At 37.9% G+C, this 26,940-nt stretch overlaps 1 protein-coding gene across 1 annotated transcript in view; it reads right to left on the bottom strand.

Annotated features, from left to right (window-relative positions):
* The window catches only part of LOC149285281 (protein phosphatase 1 regulatory subunit 1A-like), a 66,256-nt gene that overhangs the window by 26,505 nt on the left and 12,811 nt on the right, over nucleotides 1–26,940 (bottom strand). The window contains exon 2 of the mRNA XM_089495627.1: nucleotides 4,686–4,746. Within this exon, the coding sequence (XP_089351753.1) occupies nucleotides 4,686–4,746 (61 nt within the window). The remainder of the gene's footprint in view (nucleotides 1–4,685; nucleotides 4,747–26,940) is intronic.

The following is a 26,940-nucleotide window of genomic DNA, read 5'->3' as shown; positions in this document are numbered from 1 at the left end:
CGTATTAGCTATGTTGTCCATAGTTTGTTATGTTTAATTGGTTAGACTAATTAACAGGTAACGCTATATAGAACATGCACTGGTCCTACTTTAAATAAGTGCTATCATCACCTGAACTGGATACAGAGTAAGCTGAAGTTAAGACCTCTTAAACATCTAGTGAGTATGCCAAGGAAGCCCAGAAATTAGCTGTGAAACCTGCAACCCACATGACTGATCTAGAGAATTTCTAACAAATCTACATTTCTGTTTTAATAAGTCACATGATTTATCTACTGTTTAGTGCTGTCTACCATTTTCACACACATTATCATAACAATATATATGGAACTATGGAGACACATAGACAAAAGTAGACAGCATGTGACCCAGAAGCAAACCCAGTAACTTCTACTTGCTGCCCCTAGCAATGTAAGGAACTCTGCCATAGGCAAAAGCAAGCACACTAACTGAACCCAGTAAATTGTAAGTGCAAAGGTTATAACATGACATTGTCTCGGCAAAGTGTCATGACAACAACCAAGTGCATTATCTAACATTTATTAACATTAAACTGCAGCTGTTACACTATCAATTCTAATTTACTTAAATCACTTGCCATTCGGCTCGTTCCACCTAGAAAGTCAACATTGTTGAAGAGCTTTGAATCTTTTGCAAAAAGACATCCTTTACCATTAAGATCTTTTGTAATATTACTAAGACATTAAAAAGTATGGGTCCTAACACAGATCCGTGAGGTAACCCACTAGCAACAAGGCCTACCTCTGAATATACATCATTAACTACAACCTTCTGTCTCCTGCTACTCAATCAACTATTTTGAATATACAAAAAAAGAGTTTAGCTGGGAAAACTACCATGTTCTACAGCCCAATACCTGTCTTTATACTGTTCATCAAAAGGGATGGCGCATGACCCAAGCCAGTTCCTGAACACCTGTACAGAAATAGGTTAATCATGTCAACTTTCCTAATGTGGAGACAAATCTTGCCAGGTCAAGCCCAGGTTCTGTCTCACTCCTGGCTTTGGTTCCAGTTTGGCTGATAAATCTCTGACTGTTAGTTCATCTACCTTCAATTTAGACAAGGGGGAAACTGACCCACTTTAAAGCTTTCTTCTGATCACTTGTCCTAACCAGCCCTAATCATCTCAAGTGTTAAACAGGGGACATTTAGAGGCCACGGAGGCTGAATGTTAAATGGATTCAAATAATGTGAAGTGATTATTCATTTATAGAAGAAATAATTCAAATATTCTGATTAACAGCTATATCAGGCAATATAGAATTATTCAAATGCCAGTAATAGGTTAATCATCTCATATGAATGAAATCGAATGAAAGAGTGTTGAAAGGAATTTAAATTACAACACATTTAAGCAAGTTAACCATCCTAAAATCTAGGAAAACCCCAGATGATTAACAGAGATTCACCATTAATCCCAAATTATAATTATTGAAAATATTATTTGATATTATATGATTTAAGGTGTCAATAATAGTTTATACAACAGCTTTCAGCATAATTAAATTAATTCTTTATATTTACCTACAGTTTGTGCTCGTGTCCCAATCAGTATAATTGTTTAGTTTAAACGTTCACTAATTAATTCCTTGTTATGAAGTTATCACCATTTTCCTGATGATTGATGGTGCACTTTCAAGAATTCAAGGGATACTGAAAGGAGCACTCCAGCCCTATATTAATGATAAATACATATTGGACTCCATTTTGCACTGTTTCAGGGACTTCAATGGGAGTGCTACTGAGCATGTGTAAGAAGCATACATACTAATGCTTCCTGGTTTCAGTAGAGGCAACCAGGGGAGAAGAAAAATGAGAAGTCGAATTTTCTAACTCCAGTAACTAAAGAATTTGCATGCAGTAAAAATCATTGGGTTGACCTGAATATATTTCAAAAAAATAACATTTTACGGACTAGACTGTTCTTTTATGCTAAACCAGTAATGAATCCTTTGAGTTATCGGACTCAAGGGAAATAAAAATGAGCCAACTCAGTGGGAATCAATTCTGAATTAATTAGTGATCCAACCTTAGCTGACCAGGCAGCCTTTTTAACAAATGAAGATACATTGTAGAAAGGATAGCAAAGTGTTTGACTTTTGAGAAAATGATCAATCACACCATACATATAATATAAGAAGGTTTACATACAGTCTTGTAAAAATAAGAATTGAATTCTATGGTTATACATATCAGGACATAATAGCAATCTTGTGTTCCGTAGCAGGTCTAAAAATTAGGCAAATATAACCTCAAAAGAACAACACCTGACAAGCCAAACTGGAAAAGCCATGTGTGAAAAAAAAGTACAGCTTATGATTCCATAGCTTGAAGAACCACCTTTAGCATCGCTAACTTGATGTAATTGTTTTCTGTATGACTTTATCAGTCTCTCACATCGTTGTGGACGAATTTTGGGCCACTCACCTTTATAATGTGTCTTCAGTTCATTGAGGTTTGCAAGCATTTGTCTATGCACAGCTCTCTTAAGGTCCCGCCGCAGCATTTCAATCGGGTTGAGGTCTGGACTTTGACTGGGTCATTGCCACACCTTGATTCTTTTCTTTTTCACCCATTATTTTCTAGATTTGCTGTTGTGTTTTTCCTGTTGCATGGCCCAATTTTGGCCAAATTTTAGCTGTCAAACAGATGGCCTCACATTTGCATCTAGAATACTTTGGTATACAGAGTTAATGGTCGACTCAATGACTCTAATATGTCATTTTTTGTTGTTCATCTGACGTTGTATTTACCTAATTTTTAGACCTGCTAAAGAGCAGATGATTGTTATTATGTCCTGATATGTAAAACCCTAGAATTCAAAGATGTGTACTTTCTTTGATAGAGAGGCAAATATACAACACATACAAATAAGTATTGGTAAGTAAGTATTCCTTGTCTTGTTTAATCTTTCTCTCTATTTAATTGTTAATCTGTAGAATTGTTGGCAGGACCAGCATTGTCTGATATACTTTGTATCCTGAAGTACTACTTCTCACCCCGCCCTTACATTGAGATCCCATACTCTCACACCTTTAACAAGCTACTTATAGAACAGATTTTACTCCAAATAAACGCTTCACCTCAATAGGTGAACCAAAAAATGTATGGGGCGCAGGAACATATATAGGAAAAAACAAAATGGAAAACAACACAATATAGTGTAGATTGTACTTCCAATATTAGTGATTAAGTGATATATTGCACTCACAGGAAAAAGAGGCAAATCCAACCCTTCAATATGGACTGTAAAAAGGCTTTAATATTCTTCAATGAAAATAATTTCTTCATGCATAAAATGCATATACAGGCATAGAAAAAGATTCAATTGGACTTTAACCTATGCCTGTATATGCATTTTATGCATGAAGAAATTATTTTCATTGAAGAATATTAAAGCCTTTTTATAGTCCATATTGAAGGGTTGGATTTGCCTCTTTTTCCTGTGAGTGCAATATATCACTTAATCACTAATATTGGAAGTACAATCTACACTATATTGTGTTGTTTTCCATTTTGTTTTTTCCTATATATGTTCCTGCGCCCCATACATTTTTTGGGTCGTTTGCATTTTACACTTTGAGGAGAGTGTTGTTTGGGAGCTGCGGTCCAATTAGGGAAGTATTATTATTATTTAATTTTTTATTACACCTTACCTGAGTGACACGTGTTATTTGGTTTTTTTCGGTTCACGATATTTTTATATATTTCACCTCAATAGGTGACCTATTTAGTAATTACTCTATGGATCAGAAGCCAAATCATTGTTTCAATTGGATGTTTAATAACGCTCTTCTTTCTTTTATGCTTTTAAATCATTTATGGTGGGAAAAGTTTCTGTCTGAAAAGGAAAATTACATGCCATCCAACAAGTCAAGCATACTTGAACATAAAAGAGGTGAAAAAACAGATGGTCTCATTAGTGAGAGATAAAAGAATGTATAATTAGCTGTATTTAACAGAACCCTTGAATTGATGGAAGGAGCAGAAAGCTGTATATTATACCTTGGAATGTAAGGATTATAGAATATTCATATGTGTGCCACAGGTCAAAGCAGCCAAACAAATTAAGAATCATATTAATCATATTGACTGCATGTATGTCTACGTTATATGTAGGACAGCAAAGTTATAACATGAATTTCTAAATAAACATGGGAATAGTCAGGTTTCCATTCCACAGCATATAATGTTTTCTGATTAGAGAGCTTTAGAGTGCCGGTGCCCAGCTGGTGGCTTAGGAATAATACTATCAATTTGATTAATTATGTACCTTTAGGTGGTAGTCAGTGGATCTAGATCTAAGATCTAAGCTAAATCTTAGACCCCCTAACTTAAAGAAATAAATGAAAAAATTGTTAACATTTAAGAGTTAAAAGAATTTCTTGAAAATGAATCTGTGAACACTGGTGGGACCAACATATAGACAATTTAAGCAGCTACTCATTAAGTGAACTGGACCCAAGCTGAGGATGGAAGGGAGAGACCAATTAAACAGTGACTTAATTTTAAGAAACATTCTATAACATAGTCCTGGAATGGCCAGGGAGTGTTATTTTCTTGCGGTAGTCTTAACTTCTGTCTAATTCTGCCTTCCATGTTAGTGTGTGTGAGAGAAGCAGGTGGCCAGGAAACACACTGTAATGAACCTTTTATAATTACCTGGAGAGGACTGGTCGCTGCTTAAGACAAGTGTAGCAGGAGTAGGCCTCCGCCTGCGAATCTATAGAAGAGAAGAAAATATTATAGTTTAAATAGTCAGTACAACACATTAAATCCTACATTCTAAACAGACATGACCCATATATGAAAAACAGTTACAATCCCAGGAATATGTATCTACTCCACCGAGTAGTTGTTTTTTCTTGAAGAAACATAACTAGTTGCTGTGCTGTAAACTGCCTATTGAATCCGAGCGTATTAAGAAATATGGCTCATATTCCAACTATAAATTTAACTGCCTATTTAATCCATCCTGGTAGTTGTTTCTCTTTTATTTTACCTGTGTTCTGGCTCAAGATGGTCTCAGTGGAACAATAATTTAGCGAAGAAGAGAGTGACACTGTAAGAGCTTTAAAATAATCCCACTAAAATTCAACTGCTGTAACAGGAAGCCAAGACATCAATTATCAACAGAACGTTGGGTGAATTAGGACAGCAGGTCTCTGTAGGAATAAGAAACCACTAAAGAACTGTGTTACATGTATTGGATTTCCTGTGGGACAGATAATATGACATGTAAAGGATCATATAGTCATTCACTGTCCTTTAAATAACCCCCAAAAATAGGACGACCTGTGTTTTTCTAGATGTACCGTCTGGAATAGACACCTATCTCGATAAGAAACCCAAATCATACTGATTCACAGTTCTTACATGTTGAGATTGTATTCTCTACTTAGAAACTCTGTCATTTAGACCAAGATAGTTTTGCCCAAGAGCCAAGTTCGTGAAGACCAATACAGGGGCAAAGTTCTAGGTACGGAGCAATTTGTAGAACATTCCATTGTTTTTTTCTGATGATTGCTCTTTGTTGTGTCACAGAGTTGCTATCATAATATATGGCCTAATTTAGATTACATCCTGATTAGACTAGACCAAATTACAGAGGATGGCTGCATAAGTGGATTTACATAAAATAATGGACTCATGGGGATTATCATCATGGTTTATAACCTTTGTGTTGCTATTTTCCTTCACAAAAACATGTCAACACAAGGGGTAGATGGGAGATACCCTGTGCATATTTTACTTTGTGTTGACATTCTACAGAGAAAGTAAAATGCTAAAACACTAGTTGCTTGAAAGTAAGCGCTAGTACTTCCTTTCTATTTGTAAAAAAGCTATGTCTTCCTCAAGATTTTATTGACTTAACTGGAAGTTTGCAGCTCATAGTTAACGCTCACTCATTTTTATTATGCATTATTAAGGCTTAACCCTTATGCGCTTCTTCTAAACTAAATACTGGGTTAAACCTATATAATCTCTTGAAGGTCATTTTACCAAGTTATCAATGCTTTATGCAGGGCCATCTCATCTCTTACAACAAAACAAACAAGACAAAGAAGTTTCTTCATAATGTATAATGACGTCAGTGGGTTGATTCAATTCTCTTGCAAAACCCAGTCCCCTAGGCACACTAATAGGATGTATTAATTACCACATTCATTACTGGTCCATATCTGAATGGTACTTATAGTTCCCTGAATAAGGTAAAAGATAACACATGGCTAGTGGGTCCACGGGTGATTATAATTTTAGAAGTATATTTATACTTTGATGGGTCCATCAGAAACTAATTTTAGATTTTGAATTATTAAGTAAAATCAGTTCAACTGCATATATTCTCTAATGTGTCAGTAAAGGCAAATTTCAACTGTTTAAATTTAATTTAAAATTTAAAATAATTATTCATTTGATATAGTATGGATATAATTAAAAGTTGCTCAGGACTATGACAGAATGAATCCTTTCTTACAAATTGGAAGTCTCATTTGTTAAATAATTCAGTGCAATAATTTTGCTTGAATGAACTGCCTTACTTGCAATTCTTGATGTTCTAAAGAAGAACTATTCTCCAAACTCAACCTTGCTTGAAGCTATAATTTTACAGAAAACGTGAGTTTTGATAACATTTTGAGACAAACAGGCCAGTAATCAAAATGTTTACACACTTGTTTATTCATTGTTTAAATAACAAATTTTTTTCCCACTGCTTGTAAATAATGGAAAATCAGAGCATGACTCATTCTGAATGATGTCGGCACCAACGATATTTTTCTACTTGTTTTCCATATAATTAGGAGTACTTAACATAATTTATTATAACAAAACATTATGGTTGCAGGAAAAAAGGAACATAACTCTAAACATAAAAAAAAAACACTAAAAGAAAAAAATGAATTGATTTTAAGGTATAATAATATTAGAATAATATTATGTTATTCGCTACCTTTCACATTGTATTAATCATGCAATATCCACTAAGTAAATAGCCCAAAATGGCATTCTTGTACATTTTTAAATCTTTTTTCTTTTCTTTTTGTGGCTCTTGCTATAAGATGTACAAAAATATGCAAAAAAAATATTTTGTTTCTGAAACATTTGTAAATGTTTTTAGTGTGTGCACAAATACACATTATATTAGCACAAAATAAACAAATGCATGCAAAATAATAAAAACATATTTCTTTGTACCATAATTTTTGTATTTTTTTTTTATACAATACCATATTTCATATTTATTCATATTTATTACCACTTTGGGGGTAGTAAAGTGCCTAATTATGTTAAATCTAACAACAGATTTAATGCTTTTTACCCTATATTTGTTCTAGTTTTCCTTCCACCAAAGATTGTCTAAAGTCACTGCTTTACTATGCCTTTTTTCCATATTATAAAAACGTTTTATTTTGGAAACAGGATTATTTTTTAACTCTGTATAAACTAACATTGCTTTCTAATATTTACAAAATAGTTTTATTAACATTGCTAAGCTCACGACTACCCTTCTTTTCATTGTACTCTCGCTGTCATACTAAATGTTTGTAAAAATGATTTTATTGAATGATATACAATTCTAGGGCTCATTTACAGAAAATATCTGTGAATTTATCAGGTTTAACCCAGAGTCTCCAGGAAAAGCATGGCTTTCATGGGACTCCAGGTCAGTTTCTTGAATTTGTGTTTGGTCACACCCACTGCTTGCCAAGGTTCCACCCACTTCCCACCAACTTCCTGCCTACTAAGAGCTAACTGGAACTAGCTCTGCCCCTATGTGTAGCTAGTCCCATGCCTACCCGTGGCCAGCATTTCCCATGAACAAAGCTACACGCCGAGGAGAGTAGGAGCTATGGTCAACCCACCCCGAGGAGTTCCCAGATATGGTTATTTATGCTGGTATAGTACACGGTTGTGTATAGTAATTATAGTAAAGTATAGTAGTATAGTAACACTGGTGTAATTCAACTTAATGTTCCAGAAAACACACACCACAACTATAATACAGACACATTCCATAAAGAACGTATTGGTGGCAACACATTCTTTCTTGTTTTTTTCCCTTTCCTTTCTTGTATATTGTGCACCTGTATTTTAAATAACACATTTTGCTTTGATTCATGTCAATAACTTTCTATTGATTTTTATCATTATGTTTGGGTGTTGCCAGTATTATTGCCTTACTTTTTGAGGTTTTAACAGTAGTGTTTTATTTATAAAATTAGACTGGGGCGCTGGCAAAGTCTTCGTGTTCTTCTTCAGGAAAACCAAAATCTGCGTATTCTAGCCTAAATCTTCCATAGTATAGCAGGGGTTAACGGGAATCTGTAGGATAGCTCCAGGGTTTGAAGGTCCATAAGAGCGACTCTATTGGTCACCAGCAGGGGGCTTGTCTCACATCAACCAATGAAGGGCAGCTGACTTATATGGGGGGGGCAGGGAGATTAGTTAGGAGATATTTAGGGATTTTCTCTTAAGTAATAGGCTAACCCAGTATATATATATATATATATATACGAACACAAAGAAACGAAAATTCTTTGTGTTGTACGCCTTGTGTATTTTATGCCACATTCGTTTGTTTGTTATCCCGTTTCAACAACGAAAACACAACATTTCTGTTTGTTTTCATGTTCTCCCGAATACGAATGCACAGGTCTAATAATCATGTTAGTTATATTAATAACCATAACAACCAGTAAATCGGGTGACGTCTCAACTGGAACCCTGCCATACTTGCTGATTGAATTATCAGGTTGCTGACGTGAATGTACGCATGAATAATTTGCTGTTTTTTCTGCTTAACCAAAACATATGCCGTGGAGAGCAGAGAATCAAAATAGAATAGATACATTATTGAACTACTAGACAATGATAGCGTCTTGATAATTAAAATGAACAATATGTGATATGATTTTATTTATAGTGGGAAACAGACTGTATGCACCTTGTATTGCGCATTTGAATCTTAGAAAATGTGTATTATATTTGTAGTATGTAGTTAAGTGAATCTATAAGCTTTTTAGGATGTGCTTCACACTTTTTGTATTTTTTTGTGTATATTTGCAGGTTCTGTCGGGACCTTGGGCTTAAACACCCTACCTGCCACAAAGGTGTCTAATTCACAGTGTCCAAAGACTTTAAACTGCATAAGAGAGTCTTAAAAATGGTTAAAAGGCACTGTTGCTTCAGTTCCATGTAAGGATAATTTAGGACTTGCCAAACATGGAATACTTTGACGTAGTGGTGGGCTAATCAATATATGGCCATATAGTGTGATGGAATCCCCAATATTTATGTGTCAGATTGGTGCTTTTATATAGTATTTACTGTGTGTGTGTTGATCTTACTTTTCTGTGTGTACATATTGGTCATTTCATCAGCACCCCGAAATCTGAATTTCTAAGCTATTAGGATGTGCTTCATTTCTTGTATCTTTTCTGCATGAGTTGACTATGGGGTGGATTGGAGAAATTATAAATACCTTTTTTTACACACTTGGAGATAAATGTAAACCCAGGTCTCCCGTTTCATTCCAGATAATACATTTTCTCTTAAACAGGATAAGTCAGCTCCATCTATCTGAATGTAGGCTGGTGTAACTGAATGAGTGATTTAAGGCAGTGTTTAGGAAGTAGGCCACTTTATTTTTGCATGATCGTGTGCTAGCTGCCTTTCCATAATTTATAATTTCACTGTATGTAATGCCGCTGAGTACCTGAGATAGTAACACGATTAGCCTATTAATGCCCACATTGTTCTATCTTTATCCTTATCGGGATGGCATTCAGCAGGCAATTCCAAAACTAGCAGAATAGTGTGGGGCGATGTTGCTAAGAAGTTCATTGATGTATTTAAAAATAGCAGGAGTGGTAATGTTAATACAGTAAGGGAATTCTAACATGCTTGGCCTATGGCAAGACCAATGATTGATCGAGGTTTGAGTTTTCACAGGAGGAAAAACAGTCAAACTAGATTAGTCAAATAGTTCTTATTTGCCATCAAATTCTATGTTTAAACTTTGATACATCTAAACAACATTGTAAATAAGTGCTTAAGCACTGGTATATATCACTGCTGAAATACCTATCCATCAAGAGGAATCAAGGCTAACATCATGGGCGTAGGAACTGGGGGGGGGCAGATCCCCCCCAGTAACTCATGCGGGGGGGACCGATAATGAAGAAATCCCCCCCAGGGCCGTAGGAACCCCCCAATAGAAACGTCCGCAAGACCTTGAGGTACGGCCCGCGTAAGATCGGCAGCCAGGGCAACCGATCTTACGCGGTCCGCATGCGAGCCCTGCTACAACAAGAGCCCTGCTACTTACCTGTGGGAGGGTCTTCTGTACTGCACAGAGGAAGTGGAACCCAGCAGAGTTCACGTGACATCACATCACATCCTGCTTCCTCTGTGCAGTACCAGAGAACGCAGAGGGAGGCCGCGCCCCCTTCTGAAGTCTGTGAGCGGCATCGAGGAGCTGCAGTGCAGGTAAGGGGGTGGGGAGGGTGTTTGAATCAGTATGCGTGATTGAGGGAATTAATCTGTGAATGAATGAGTATATGAATGAATGAGTGTGTGTGATAGCATGGATGTGTAAGTGCTGGAACCTAGGCATGATGGGACTGTGATTGCTGTTAGCAATCACACTCCTATCATGTCAAGTCAGCCAGTACATGCTGAAACCTAGCTAGCTGCCCCCCTTGTGTATTGATGCTGCCAGCAGTATGGGTCTGCACATCACTTACAGCCACCCTGTACCAGCATGTACTGGCTGACTTGGCATGATAGGAGTGTGATGTAAGTAAGTTATACAGTATAACATGTTGAATGCAAGGTCCCCACACTGGAGAGTCTTTGTCAAGCAACTCGATTAATGTCAGACTAGCAACTCTGAGGCTGCACTGGTCTGAAGAGCTCACCATTATTGACAGTCTGATTCACAATATTCCGTCGACATGAAGCACTATCAACTATGAACTGTGTTTAAATGAGATTCTATAGGATCACGTTCTTTGGTTAATGGGCTGACCTTTAACCTTAGAGAGAAAGACAGCTTTAAGAAGTCCACCAACACAATGAGATTACTTTAAGACTTAAGACCATTCTACAGATTTAAAGATGCTGCTCCACCTACTCTGCTAAATGCAACTTTTTAAGTTAAATTACATTACAATCATCCTTCCTAGTACTCCAGAATACCAAAACTCTTTCTATAAATGGTAATTGGATAATGTAATAATTTGCTCTCATTAATAAGGGATCATTTAATTGTTCTGTGACAAGAAAAACAGGCACTGATAGGTTGTTGCCATGGAAACTGAAAAAGCTTCTTAAAAGCTTTTGTTTTTACGTGGCTAAACCTGCAGAGTAAAGAAAAAAAAAGGGCAGATCTGCTAAGGTTTATTTTCTTAGCATATTATTAGAGTCTGAGTGCTATTAATAGTTTGTTTAAGTGGAACATACTCTTTAATTGTAATATATTTGTAAAGTAACTTTAAGCCATCCTTTAACTGTGAAGAAACATATATAATTTATTTTAGAAGATGATCTAACAGCTGTAAAGCATGACCCCGGGATTTACAATTATTGCTCAGAGTTCCTTACGACATGAAAGCTGGAAGGCAAAGCAGAGAAGAATGAAAGAGAAAACCAGAGGAAGGCTGATGTGAATGCTATATGAACATGCCGTCTATACACAAACTGTGTCTAGACTGTGAATCACAAATTTTATTTCATTATAGAGAAATGCCTAACAGAAGAGACCACAGTTACTGATATTACATGGCTTACTGGAATTAGGTGACTGAAGTCAAAATATTCTGATGTTTTGTTCATGTACACAAAGCAACTCTCCGGCGGTGGCCACTCTGTAGAGTTAGCGAGTTGTTTACTCCAACGTGTCACTATGTTCTATGATAAGGTGCTGGATTAATGTGACATTTAAGTGTCTTGCATTGTTCTAAACACCCTACAGTATCTCTGTGGATGGTGTTAGTTCAGTGTTGTCCGACAGACAGAAAAACTTTTTACCGGTAAAGGTCAGCATGTGCTTTGAGCAGCCCTCATCTCCTTTACACGTTGTACTACCAGTTCGTATGGCAAGGTTCATTAGCTATGTAATTCTTTAGGAAATAAAAAATAATAAAAACACCAATATATATATATATATATATATATATATATATATTTGCATATGCCACTCCTTTTAAATTAACATTCCCTTTTTTCCGTTTTGTGACTATTTAGGTGTATTTTTTACCATTGATTTTTTCTTAATATTCCTAAATATCTAAAAGTGTACTTTTGCAGGCTCATGTGCTGTATCGTCACAACTAAGTAACACAATAGTAAGACGCGATATAAAATCCATATTACTATTAAGAAGGACCCCGTGGTATTGATCAGCACAGACTGTCCGAGGCTCACAGCTAAGCAATAACAGAGCTTATCCCAGCTGCATTTATGAAGACAGTTTGTGAAGAGGGTAGAGGTTAATGTTCCTCCTGTGATCCCCAGAGAGGCAAAGACAGACCTCAGCAATCTTATATCTAATGTAAGATATCCTTGGGTTCTTAGTGCTTATTATCAGATATCGGATAACATTTACTGTATCGTTGATGAGTAGGTTGTCTTGCCTTTTCAATTTTAAACTAAAAAGCAGAGAATATAATTTGGTGTAAGCACAATGGCGTCTACGAAACAGATGAATACTAGTAATATTGTATTTAGTTTAGTCAACAAATCACTAATTTAGGAACATTTATTTTGTAAACCTTCCAGGGAGATACAAACCCATAATAAACAAACGTAAACGGGAAAATAAATCCATTTTACAGACTTTCTACATTTACCTGCTGTTGAACCATTGGAAATAATAAAATATTCTGAGGTTTACATGCCCTGTTAATTAACAAGAGTTTTAAGGTTTTGCAAAAAAAAGGCAGAAAAAATGTAAATCTTTCATAGGGAACCATGGAAACTGGAACCAAAGCTTTGGAGAACACAGACTTACAAACAATCAAAGATAACACAAAGTGGGTATCATTATTTTTATAAACATATATTACACAGCAATTCTCTTGGTACATAACGAGTCTTAAGTTAAAGTGAAATACACCAGATAAACACTTTTCAAGATAATCTGTGACAAATAGGAAGTAGATAGATTGTGGTGATTTGCTTTTACCACAGTCCGATAAACTTGTTGGGCGAATGGGCTTCTAGGTGGAAGCAGGTAAATGGTCCTGCTGGGGAGATCATCTTATAATCATTTCATTAAAATTATGAAGGCGTTAGTCACAGTACACATGGGACATCAGTGAGTAGGTCAGCACAATCCTGACACCGAGCGCTACAATATTCCTTCATATGCGGGATCTATTCAAAATACAATGTGTTTTTAAAAGGTGGACATAAAAAATGGCTGCGCTGTTGTCAGAAATGTCCGTGTCAGCTGAATTGTCCAAGATGATCATTAAAGTGATTGCCGATGGCCAAGCAAAACAGAATGCATTTAAATTTATTACAAATGACAGGTTTAAAGGATTTTTTTTTTTTTAAATAGTGCATGTATTTCCAATGATTTTTTTGTTGTGGCCTCACAGCTTATACCATATTTGCTCGATTATAAGACGACCCCCCAAAATCTAAATATTAATTTAGGAAAAAAACAAAAAGCCTGAATATAAGACTACCCTATAAGAAAAAAAGTTTTACTAGTAAATATTAATTCATGTAAACATTTTTTTGATATTTAATAAAAGCTATGATTGAGAAAAATATATATTTTTTTATTTCCTTTTATTTGCCAACCTGCCCCCCCAGTTATGCACATCTGCCCCCAGGGTTGCCACTCTGCCCCCAGAAATGCCTTATACCCCCTATTTGCCACCCTGCCCCATGATGTGCCTTTTAACCCTCTATATGCCACTCTGCCCCATGATATGCCTTTTAACCCCCTATATGCCAGAGTGGCATATAGGGGGTTAAAAGGCATATCATGGGGCAGAGTGGCATATGGGGGGTTAAAAGGCATTTCTGGAGGTATATATATATATATATAACTGCTAACAGCAATCACACTCCTATGAAGCCAAGGCAGCCAGTACATGCTGGAACCTGGGGATGATAGGAGTGTGAGTACAGCCTCCCTATGCCATGCTACTACCACCACCACCCTTACACATCCATGCTATCATACACACACTCATTCACAAACATTTAAATACTCATTCATTCCATTAATCACACATACTTGCTCAAAAACCCTCCCCCACCCCCTTACCTGAACTGCAGATCTCTCACTCGAAGACTTCTGCAGGGGCCCGGCTGTGCGAGCAACTTCTCTGGCCCCGCCCCCAGAGGAAGGAGGGAGGGAGGCAGAGTTATGTGACACTCTGCTGCTCGCGACCAAAGCACCGGTAAGCAGCCTGGCCCCAGTGGACATTTTTTTGAGGTCTGATTAGAAGACGACCTCCATTATAAGACGAGGGGTATTTTTCTGAGCATTTGCTCTGAAAAAAACCTCGTCTTATAATCGAGCAAATACGGTATTTATTGTAGTTTAAGGAAGGTTGCCCCCCTTGTTTTTCAGGACCGTGATTTACTTAGACAACAAGAAATGTAGGCTTTGTTTTACAAACCAAATCAGAAATGATAGCAAGGAAACATAAAAAGACATAAAGAATGGGGGTAACACAAGATTATGGGTATTTTCCAAGCTTGAGGGTGTGAGGAGATGGCTCTGTGCCAAAGTCAGCGCCGGAAGTGAGCTAGCCACCCGCCATACCTGGGAACTCTGCTTTTCAGGGTCACTGCGGGGTAACTCCGGGTTGCAAGAGCGGACACATTCTCTGCCCTTTTCCCCTCTAAAAATGGTGCATCATGCAAAGGTATGCCATCTGTCCATCTTGACTGAAAAGCCACCTTATGGCGCTCAGCGAAGATCAGATGATCCCCATTGACCACAAACATGGAGCAATAAGCAGCTACCCAGGACATCAGGACAGTGCCCAGTAATTGCAACTGCCCTGTGAAAACTGTGATACTTAAAAGGCATGATACATTACACAGAGCCAGTCATGGTTCTATACTGGAATAAGGGTTGGATTAAATCAATGCGATCATACTCAAGAAATCCCAGTGAGTTTGCAGCACCTTATGCAAGACCAACCTAGTCCTTCTTGCAGGAGAAAATCACCAGGGTTAACCTTTCATAATGCATAGTTACTTTAGTCAGATGTTTAAACTTAATTTAACGGGAAACTTTCTATGCTTGGGTGGGCAAACAATTACCACCTGGCACCCAAAAAGAAGATCCTGTGACTTTTTAAAGCCCATCTTAAGATGTGAAATGGTAAATGTCAAAATACAAAATAAATTAAACAAGTTTAAAATTTGATTCTCTTACCAATTACTTCCTTCCATGATTCCAGCTTGTAGTAAACTATTAATCTACCCCTGTTATCCGAAACAGTCCCTCTGGGTTTTGCGGATTTAAAATAATCTTCCAAGCAAAAGTAAAGGTTAGCTTTGATTTAATGCTAGCGCTGAGCAGATGGTACGTAGTATACTGTCAATGAACAGACTATATTGGGAACTTTTCATGCGTAGCTACTGTTGTAAAATGTAATGTATTACGTTTGCATATGTGTGAAAATTTATATTTAGAAAGATAAAAAATGGTTATGAAAATGTGCAACATATGAACAGTGAGGTCATAAAGTGGAATAGACTAGCGTATTATTAGTATTATATGTAATAGGCAGTCTTATTAACAGATTGTTTACGATACGACTGTTAGCTATGTAGATTTAGTGTAAGGTTCACTAAAGTAACTGTTCCATTGAATGTGAATCAGAAAGATTTCTTTATGCATTTTGTTGGGCCAACTCTGCTCTTCTTGAAATAGTTGATATTTATGAAAAGATTGCTATTGAACACCGATTCCAGACAAAAATGTCTCGTTTCTCCTAAAGTTCTCTGGGCCAAAATGATATGGGACCAAAATATGGTGCAAAGCAAACCAAAAAAGTTTAAAAACCCAAACTTGTCAAATGCAATATAAAGACAGAAAAGGTGTGATGACACCCAGTGTGAGATCCCTCAATATTTCGGCTAAACGCCTTTGTCAAGGGTAAGATCTAAAGTATCTTTTTTGGCATGTAAGCCTGATTCTTATTTGTATTTGTAACATTGCAATATATGGTGCTGGCGGGGCACCCGTTTGGGCTATTTGAACCCTTATATTTTGATAGGATAAAATGTTTTTATCTTAAATGACACACGGAAAAATAGCACTGAAGGTATTAAGCAACTCAATAACATACAAACCCAGCCTTGCAGGTATAGATCAACTGAAAAATAACATACAAACTCAGTATCGAAGGTACAGATCTAGGGCTGAAACAACTAATCGATAAAATCGATAATTGATAATGAAAATCGTTGACAACGATTTTCATTATCGATTAGTCGAATCGATTTTTATCGATTATAAAAAGAGGTTTTTTTCAGAGCAAATGCTCACAGTCACAAGTTTTTTTATAGAGAGACATATTATATCAGTGCTCAGCAAAACATTTTCAGGGTCATAAGACCATTAATCATCTGTATATCTATATGGGACACACCAAGTTATTTTAGTGAACCACTCAGAAAAAGGGGTTAAGAAACTAATTAATCTGCATGAATTTAAGAACGTTATACAAACTTCCCAAATTGGGTGTATTTCTGGCATTTGCTCAGACTGATTTGATCTCTTTAAATATAACAGCCAAGTCACCATGGGAATTGCATGTCATTCTGGAGAAGACTTACAGTGAAGCGCACTATGAGTAGACCTTCGGCTTTATGCCCCACCCAGCGTGACTGACAATTCACAGCAGGGTTGATAACCTACTGAATAGTGTTGTGTGCCAGATAGTGTACCAATAGTGTTTGTTACCTAAAAATAGGTAACAAAGAGAGTTAGAGAAGGAGAGGAAAAAGAAAAAAAAGTAATGGGAAGAGAGAGAGAGAAAGAGAGAGAGAGAGAGAGAGAAGAAAGAGAAATGAAAAGGAAAGATGGATTGAGAAGAAAAGGCCATGGACACTAGATATACTCTAATGTTTAGATGTAGGCTATAGCTAAAGTAAGTGTTGCTTTTAGGATCAGTTGGAACCTGCAAGTGGTACCTTGTTATGTACAGTAATGTGATTATTTACAGTTCTATTTTTTACCAGTATCAACATAAACTCATATATACATTTATGGGTTAATACATTTCCTTCCCCATGACCTAAATAACTGTGCACACTACAGCTGGGGCCCTCTCAAATATTTATGGGACTATTCAAGCAGCATAACAGTGGAAGCAGCAGTTTTTGAGTTTCTTATTAACCCCATAATTACCAGAAGCATAACTAATAGCACATACTAATGCAGTGATCTTTTGAGCATTGCCTTGCTTCTGTAGCATGCTACAACTTCAGATCCCATAGTTCAAGGATGAAGAAAGACCACCATGTTCCAAAATATCACTAATCGCACAGATGAAGGCAAAGAAAAATGCAATTTAAGCACATGCCATGTTTGCCAAAAAGGTGGTAAAATTCCTGGAAAACAATCCTGCTTCTATTGGTTGCCAAGTAATTGAGCAAATTGAAGTAGGGTAAAACAGAATTCCCAGTTGGTCCTAAGAAAAACAGAATTTGATGACAGATAACACGTCCACTCATCCAGTCTGTCACCTTTTCTATTTCAAAATCTGAAAATGTATTTGGTCATTAGCCTAGTTCAGAATAGCCTTAGGTCTAAGGTCTAGGTGTACACAAGTCTTATCTGGGGACTGTTCCCAGATGAACAGAATCCTCAGTGAGTAGACCTCTTATTCTGGGTGCATTGGTTGCCATGCCTGTGTCAGTTGTGGGCAGAAGCTGCTGGCAAGTTTAACCAAGGTCAGTTAAGTTGCTTACTGTCAGGGAAATAGAATCCCTAGCCGTCTGTGTGTATCCTGTGTGTATCCTGCAAGGAAGGTAGCAATGTACGACGATGTTCCCGCACTGCCGAACGTAGTTGGCGAAAGTCTAATTCCATGTCTGACTTTCTGCACTATAAATTTATGCTACGTTCCTACTACTCTGCTCTTAACCTTGCTAAAGAATCCTATTTCACCTCCCTCATCTCCTCCGTCCCACAACCCTAAACGACTCTTTAATACTTTCAATTCCCTGCTTCGACCGATCCCTCCTACCCCTTCCACTAACCTTAATGCATCTGACTTTGCCACATTCTTCAATAATAAAATTCAAACTATCAGAGATGACATATCTGCACAGTCACCTCCCTCTGACTACGCACCCCCCTTCCCACTGACCTCTTCTCCCCTCACTACGTTAACTCATTTCTCTGCTGTCACTGAAGAGGATGTACATGCTCTTCTTCTTTCCTCTCGTCCAACCACATGCCCCCTTGACCCCATCCCTTCCCATCTCACCCAGTCTCTTTCATCTACCCTTGTCCCTACTCTAACTCATATCTTCAACCTCTCCCTCACTACTGGATCTGTCCCATCGTCCTTCAAGCATGCTACCATTACTCCTATCTTGAAAAAGTCCTCCCTTGACCCGACTGGTCTCTCCAACTACCGTCCCATCTCTCTGCTTCCTTTCACCTCCAAGCTTCTTGAAAGAATTGTTTATATACAACTAAGTTTCTAGACTCCAACTTCCTGCTTGACCCTCTTCAATCTGGTTTTCGCCCTCGACACTCTACTGAGACCGCCTTTACTAAAGTTACTAATGACTTACTCACTGTAAATCCAAGGGCCACTACTCCATGCTAATACTACTGGACCTTTCTGCTGCTTTTGACACGGTGGACCACCCTCTTCTCCTTCAAAAGCTATGATCTTGGACTCCGTGATACTGCTCTCTCATGGCTCACTTTCTTCCTCTCTGATCGTACCTTCAGTGTCTCTGTCTCCAGTAACACTTCCCCTCCCTCTCTCAGTTGGGGTACCCCAAGGCTCAGTTTTAAGACCCCTTCTGTTCTCTCTTTACACTTCCTCCCTTGGCAAACTGATCTCATCCTTTGGCTTTCACTACCACCTGTACGCTGATGACACCCAGATCTATCTGTCCTCCCCTGATCTCTCTCCCTCTGTCTTAGATCGTGTAACTAACTGCCTTGCATCTGTCTCTAGCTGGATGTCTGAATGTTTCTTGAAACTCAACCTCTCCAAAACTGAACTCCTCATCTTCCCCCCCTCCAATGCTAAGATTCCCCCATCTATCTCCCTCAATATTGATGGTGCTATCATCTCCCTGTCTACTCATGCACGCTGTCTTGGTGTCACCCTTGACTCCGACCTTTCGTTCACACCCCATATTCAGTCTGTCTCTAAAAACTGTCGCCTTCATCTTAAAAACATTGCCCGCATCCGTCCCTTCCTAACACAGGATGCCACTAAGGCTCTTGTCCATGCCCTGATTATCTCTTGTCTTGACTACTGTAACTCTATCTTAGCCGGTCTCCCTCTTAACCGTCTCACCCCTCTACAATCCACCACGAATGCTGCTGCCAGACTTATCTTCCTCTCACATCGCATTACTAACATCTCTCCCCTCTGTCAGTCTCTACACTGGCTGCCTGTGCGCTTCAGGATTCATTTCAAAATCCTCACTCTTACTTTCAAAGCCCTTCACAGTAGCTCCCCTCCCTACATCTCCTCACTCATCTCTAAATACACTCCTAACCGGTCTCTCCGCTCATCGATCTCCTTCTGTCCTCTCCTCTGATTTCTAGCTTTCATGCCCGCTTACAAGATTTCTCAAGGGCTGCCCCTATCCTCTGGAATGCCCTCCCCCAGTCTATCCGTCTCTCCCCCTGCCTTTATTCCTTCAAAAAATCCCTCAAGACCCACTTCTTAAGGATGCTTACAACATAGCACATTAACCCCTTTCCTCCCATATTCCTTTAGCTTACCCTTCCTACTCCCTCCCCTGCAATACTGTTACTTTTATTAGCGTGGCTGGTCTATCCCCAACAGTGGCACTTTTAACTTTTACCTTTTGTGCAATACAACCCAACTCCCTCTAGACTGTAAGCTCGTTTGAGCAGGGCCCTCCTCACCTGTTGTCTCTGTTAGTCAATTTATGTTACATACTACTTGTTATGTCCTGTCTACCCATTGTACAGCGCTATGGAATTAGATGGCGCTATATAAAACAATAAATAATAATAATAATGTACTTAAAAAGTTTTTGCAAAGAGCGGCACTATAATGCTCCCCTACAAAGACTGTGCAGGGCCAAAGGAGCAGAAGCCTTGTATGTTTTTTGGTGTCAGCTTCTTGATCTCCAAAAGGGCGTGGATGAGCAATATCTAGTGTTAAATAAGGCACTCTGTTTAGCCTAAGCCGTAAATGTGTGTCTTATTATTGGTAGACAATTATTTCTTACATATACCTATAATATACTAAACTGAAAATTAAGATTTTTTAATGTCAAGTCTATTGAGCGCCAGCTAGAAATAGTATTTACCGAACAATACTGAACCAGGTATCAAGCGTATAATTAGCAAGGCTCCTTGTAAACATCAGACACACAATATACTTAAAATGCCACACTGAGCTACTTAAAGTGCTCTTAATTATTATTACGGGTATCATTTAGGCAGCTCTCTGGCTCTTTTTGTTCCCACTGGGAACAATATGTAAAACTGAAGTAATCATCTCAATATCAAAGGTCAGGTTTCATATGTAGTAGTTCATCGACATGGAATCAAAGCTGGTAAAAATGACGTCAGCTGGTAACATTATCCATCTGTGCCTGGTGAGTCATCGATTCACACAGGGCATCTTTTCATTAAACCAAAATTAAACATTAACATATTGCTTTCCACTCTACCTCTGTTTAACAGAACTCTGCATCCAGTCTATTGTACATCTGTAGCTTTAGGTTTATATCTCAGGCTATTACAGTTCAGTGTGTGGAGCTTTAAATGATACTGTACTATGATATTAATATGACAGGAGTGTATTTTTATTACGATTCAGAGTAGGTAACTATGGCTAACAGCTTTAATGTTATTCTTTTTCTTCTTCAATTGATGATGCTTATTCAAATGTTGGAATATGGTATATCCAAGTGTCCCTCATAAATCAATACTGAATGGAGGGGCTGTGTTGAATATATATATTTTTTTATTGTTGTAGCTTAGCCTGTCCGGATGTGGGTGGCAGAGACTGTCCTGGTGTGCGTCTTTGGGTGTCGTGTGGCAGAGCCTGTCCTGGTGTGTGTCCGTCCGGGTGTCAGTGTGGCAAAGCCTGTCCTGGTGTGTGTTTGGTGTGTCCGTGTGGCGGAGCCTGTCCTGGTGTGTGTGTCCGGGTGTTGGTGTGGCAGGTGTGTGTTTGGTGTGTCGGTGTGGCAGAGCTTGTCCTGGTGTGTGTGTGTGTGTGTGTGTGTGTTTGGGTGTCGGTGTGGCAGAGCCTGTCCTGGTGTGTATCTTTGGGTGTTGGTGTGACAGAACCTGTCCTGGTGTGTATCTTTGGTGTTGATGTGACAGAGCCTGTCCTGGTGTGTGTGTCCGGGTGTCAGTGTGACAGAGCCTGTCCTGGTGTGTGTTTGGGTGTCGGTGTGGCAGAACCTGTCCTGGTGTGTGTGTTTGGGTGTCGGTGTGGCAGAGCCTGTCCTGTGTGGGTCTGTTTGGTGTGTCGGTGTGGCAGAGCTTGTGCTGGTGTGTGTTTGGGTGTCGGTGTGGCAGAGCTTGTCCTGGTGTGTGTGTTTGGGTGTCGGTGTGGCAGAGCCTGTCCTGGTGTGTTTGGGTATCAGTGTGGCAGAGCCTGTCCTGGTGTGTATGTGTTTGGGTGGCGGTGTGGCAGAGCTTGTCCTGGTGTGTGTGTGTTTGGGTGTCATGTGGCAGAGTCTGTCCTGCTGTGCATGTCTGGGTGTCAGAGCCTGTCCTGGTGTGTAGTATTTGGTCATCTCAATCAGTGAGAGGAAATTAAAGGTTTTCTGTTTTTGACTCTACTTCAATTTGCATATTTTATTGAAAAGGATTAGTGGCATTAAATTGTGGCTTCAGGCATCTATTGTACGATGACATTTTGTTTAGTGTGTTTAGATTCTATCCTATATTATCTGCCAAGCACTGATGACATCTTTATCCAGTACGCATGGATGCCGAGGTGTCTAATTTATTTATTTCCCTAAAAAGGCCCAGCCAAAACCTCAGCACCAGGCCCATGATGCTCTTAATCCGGCCCTGGCAAAGGGGCAAATGCATGGAAGGATTCTGAAGACTTTACAGCACAATATAAAAGACAAAAAAACTTCCAAACTTCCACCGGTCATGTGTATAAATAAAAAGAAATATATCCTACACGTTCTGCTTCTCTCAGTAAACACACTCCTCACAAGTGTTCATACAGTAGATACGTAAAAAATGAGGCGCAAGACTTTACAGCACAAACTAGGTACAGTGCATACATTCTTTTAACAGGAATATTTAATAGCATTATGTATATATTAGACAGCTGGTCTATAAAGCTTAAAAGTGAGAATATTCTGCATTAAAATATTGCAGTTATCTTGTGCCCAAAAACTTGACATGGTAATTGTTTCTAAATCCATCATGCCCAGACACTTTTTAGATTAACTTCCATACTGCTGTTTTATTTTGTCTTTACTTATATTTACAATTATAGCTATTAGAATTTATACTTATGTTATAACATTTGAATGCACATTTCTAATTTCAGACTTGGGCTTGTACCAAAAAATGTACTCTTCAAAGAATATGACTGATTATACCACCATTACAACAGCTGTGTTCATCAAACAATCTGATGGATTTCCTGTGGCTTGCCTTTTAGCCAGATTATAATTGTATCAGTACAAGAAGATGCCCCTGGGAAAATTAGGAACTACTGCATTAATCTGCACAGTGATAAAAGGATGATTCACCGAATCACATTAAAATATAAATAAATCCCTTTCAGCAAAAATCAGTTTTCTTATGTTTCCTTAACTTTTTTGATTAATCTGGTTATCTGGGTTTAGATCAAAATCAATGGCTAGATAATCAGACTTGGCTACCCTGTCTTCAGTGTCACCATGGCATTCACTATTGATGGGCAAGGACCATGGTAATTGTGCCTCTTAGTCCTAATGCATTGCTAAACTTGTTTAAAAGAAACCAGTAATTTAACAATATTATTCTATTATAGCTTGCTTTTATATGCTTAATGAGGAATTATCACATCTTTCTGAATTAATCAATCATGGATGGATCCTGGGGGGGGCAACTGGGAAATTGTCTGCTCCAAGAATCTAGACAGTCCTAGAATAAAAAGGTAGGTCCCAAGTCACGGACTCACTTCTTTATGTCCCTAAATTCCAGGAGCAGTTGGGGGTCACGTAACGTTGCGTTGCACAATGTTTGAGTTACATTAAAGGCGGGCTGAGGCTTCACTAGAAATCAGTTCTGTGTGTCCTAGGTTAGCGTGAGTGTCTGGGTGTGTGTTAGCGTGAGTGTCTGGGTGTGTGTTAGCGTGAGTGTCTGGGTGTGTGTTAGCATGAGTGTCTGGGTGTTTTAGTGCGCATGTCTGGGTATGTGTTTGTGTGTATATGGGTATGTTAGTGTGAGTGTCTAGGCATGTGTTGGTATCTGGATGTGTTAGTGCATGTGTCTGGTTATGTGTGCTAGTGTGACTGTCTGGATGTGTTAGTGTATGTTTATGGGTGGGTGTGGGTGTTAGTGTGAGTGTCTGTGCCTGGAGTTCACTTAATCAAGTGAAAAACAGTTATCACAGTAAAGTAAAATCAATTAACTTGACTGTACATGAGAAATAGATTGTTTCAAATATCTTGATGAAACTACCGTGATATTTGAAGGAACTAATAAAGTCTGTATGGATAATTTGGATTTCCGTCTTTTCATATCTGAGAGAGTAACCTGAGGTGAGGGCTTCATGTGTTCCATGTTGAGTCCAGTAGTAAACAGCTTTGTGCTCAAGGTTTATTTACAGAAACATTTATATTAACATAAAACAGATGCTTTACATTGATACACAAAGTGATCTTATTTGTATTTAACTTTAGACCTAAAAGGAGCTACAGGTAAAAAAAAATCCTACATCAGAATTAATATAATTAAATGTGTATTTGCAATGCCACAACCAAGTCAACTTAAAACTGTGTATTATGGGTCCGTTGCGCAGTTAGTGATCCGCCATAACTTCTTAAAGTAGGCTTTGATCTTAGCCACACTAGTGGCTTACTGATAATTATAGCACAAAACACAAAAATGTGATCTTTTATTTTTTTAAGCTTTTACTGATTGTAACTAAACAGCTCCCTATTTATTAAAGATCTATGCCTTCCTTTTTTTAACATGGGATTCTGTAGGTCATCTCAGTGACCAGCCAACGGAAAACTGCTTCCCCCTTTCCCTGATTCATAGTAAAACATCACCTAATCCACTAATTGAAGCTCTTCCTTTGTATGTTAGTTATTGTTTTCCTTTAAAATCATTCTTTAGACCAGGTTTCCAACAGGGTGAATAATTTATTTTGGCATCTTCTTCTAAATCCCATGGTGCTTATAATAAATAACCAACTTGCCAAGTGTTTCAGTGGACAGCAGGGAGAACACAAAAATGGGAAATTCCGTTTTAGCCAAATGTTATTGCACAACAGACACACATGATTAAACCAAAACACTGCTAACGAGGTTAAATGTAAATTTAGATGTTGGCGATCCTGAATTTCTGTGTCATCGAACCCCAGTGGGCTGACTTTCAGATTAAGGAATTTACGCTGGATCTAACTCATTGGTATTTCAATGTTTAAAATATACAGATCAACTGATTTCCCTCATTATTGTGCAGGAATTAGGTATGTTCTGAACAGATGTGCAGATAATTCTACTGGCCTTATATTATAATATAAGGGTCATTAAAATGTCAGGTTACATTTAACCCCTTTTACATTTCAGCCATTATTTCTAAAGATTGCCCGACAATGCCATCTCAGATCTATCATGTCCCTTTTCTCTTGAGTGCATCGTCATTCTAGAGCTGTCCCTAAACCTAATATTATTTGAATCCCATCTAAAACCCTCCACTGCCATACTCAAAGGTTCATTCTTTACCTTATCTACCTGTCTGTAAACTGATTTTCATAATGGCTTTTCACTCTAGAGATACAAAATCCTGCAAGAGCAGGATCTTCTTCACCTTCTGTGCCAGAATGTGCCAGAATGTTTTAACATGTATTAATGTTATTGTCAACTTTGTATATAGTCATTTAAAATTTTTATATATATATATATATATATATATATATATATATATATATATTACACACTTTATAAGGTGTGAACTAAGATTTGCATTTAACAAGTGCACTTCCAGGAGACGAACATTTTACCAACTGAATTTTCATAGCATCTGGGACTTTTAACAATTTATTGAGACCACTGTTCTTAATTCTTCCACTATTGTAATAGCGCTACAGAATCTGCTGGTGCTCTATAAGTAACATGTAATTAAATAATTTAGAGCAGGAATTTGCAGAAAACTGAATTTCAATTTCCTGGTATTATGAAGGGCCAAGCATGGCGAGCTTCTCCTGCAAGAACTAAGTTAGCTCTGTATAATACATAATTATATCAGGGTGACTTCTTTAGAATCACCTCACTGATTGAACTATACATTATGCAGAGCTTGCTAAGCCCTTCTTGCAGGAGCAGCTACTCCCCTAAACGATCTTTTTAGTGAATAATTAATAATAAGAAATAAATATATTAAATAAACTATGTCAAGAAAAAAATGCCTAATAGGCCTTCATAACAAGTTTAAATAAAAGAAAAGGTGTAAAATATGATAGTGTCAATCTAGCTCCAGTCCCTTATGGCTTTACTTTTTGTCTTTAATTTGGAAGATATCAATGCTGCCCTGATGAGAGAAGTGGAAAATGTAGGGTTGGCTTTGGGAAATAATTCGGGAATAAAAAATGTTGGTGTGTGGAACTGTCTATCAGAGAAAGCTAAAAGGCTATGTGACAGTTCAATATTGGTTGTGGTTGACAGGTACAGTCTAATTCCAAAAACTCTGCTTTTTAATGTGTGTTGGGAATCTATTTTGCACAATATGATCATCGTAGCACCCTATAATTACATATTTATGGGTAGACCATATAATGGAGCAGCCATTGGTTTGCCTATATCACTTTTCTCTCATTTTCCTCCTTCCATGGCTGCCTCTACTGAAACCAGTTAATATGTAAACTTTTTGCACACGCTCAGTATTAATCCCACTAAAGTCAATCACATGTATGCTACCAATATATCAATATATCTAATTGGCTGCTGCTATGGAAGTTTATTGGGTGTGGGTAAGAGGCATACTGTGGTATGCTCTCGGTTTTCAGTAGAGGCAGCCGGAGGAGGAGTTAAATGAGTTATAATAACTAAAGAATGCCTGTACCAATTCTGCCTGAAGGGGCCAATTACTTGGTATCTGCAGTGAAAATCTACTTTTCTGTATTTCAAACTTAGGTGAAATAATCAACAAATATATTTTGTGACAGGGGTACACTTTCAGTGATTCAAAAAACATCAAAAAAACAATTACAAACCTGTGAAGATAGCGGCCATCATTAATTTAACTTCACAGGAGCAAAAAATGAAAATCTAACGTTTCATCATATATCATATCCCATCTATAATTATATGCCAGCATTTATCACAAAATACTGAAAATTCTATCGAGTGATCAGCTGTTGCATCGTAAACCAATACAATCTATCCAAACCGCAGACAATCTGACAGATCATTGTTAAGAATCTGCTGTGTCTGTAAATTGCTATTCAATCACCAAGCACTACTCTGAAAGCCAGATAAAAGCAGCAAATAGAAGCAGGTTTGCAGG

Source organism: Sceloporus occidentalis, unplaced genomic scaffold (genome assembly GCF_023333645.1).
Source record: "Sceloporus occidentalis isolate IW3139 unplaced genomic scaffold, rSceOcc1.0.p SCAF_82, whole genome shotgun sequence".
In the NCBI taxonomy this organism is placed as follows: domain Eukaryota; kingdom Metazoa; phylum Chordata; class Lepidosauria; order Squamata; family Phrynosomatidae; genus Sceloporus; species Sceloporus occidentalis.
The sequence above is the reverse complement of the archived record's forward strand: the minus strand, read 5'-3'. Positions and strand labels throughout refer to the sequence as shown.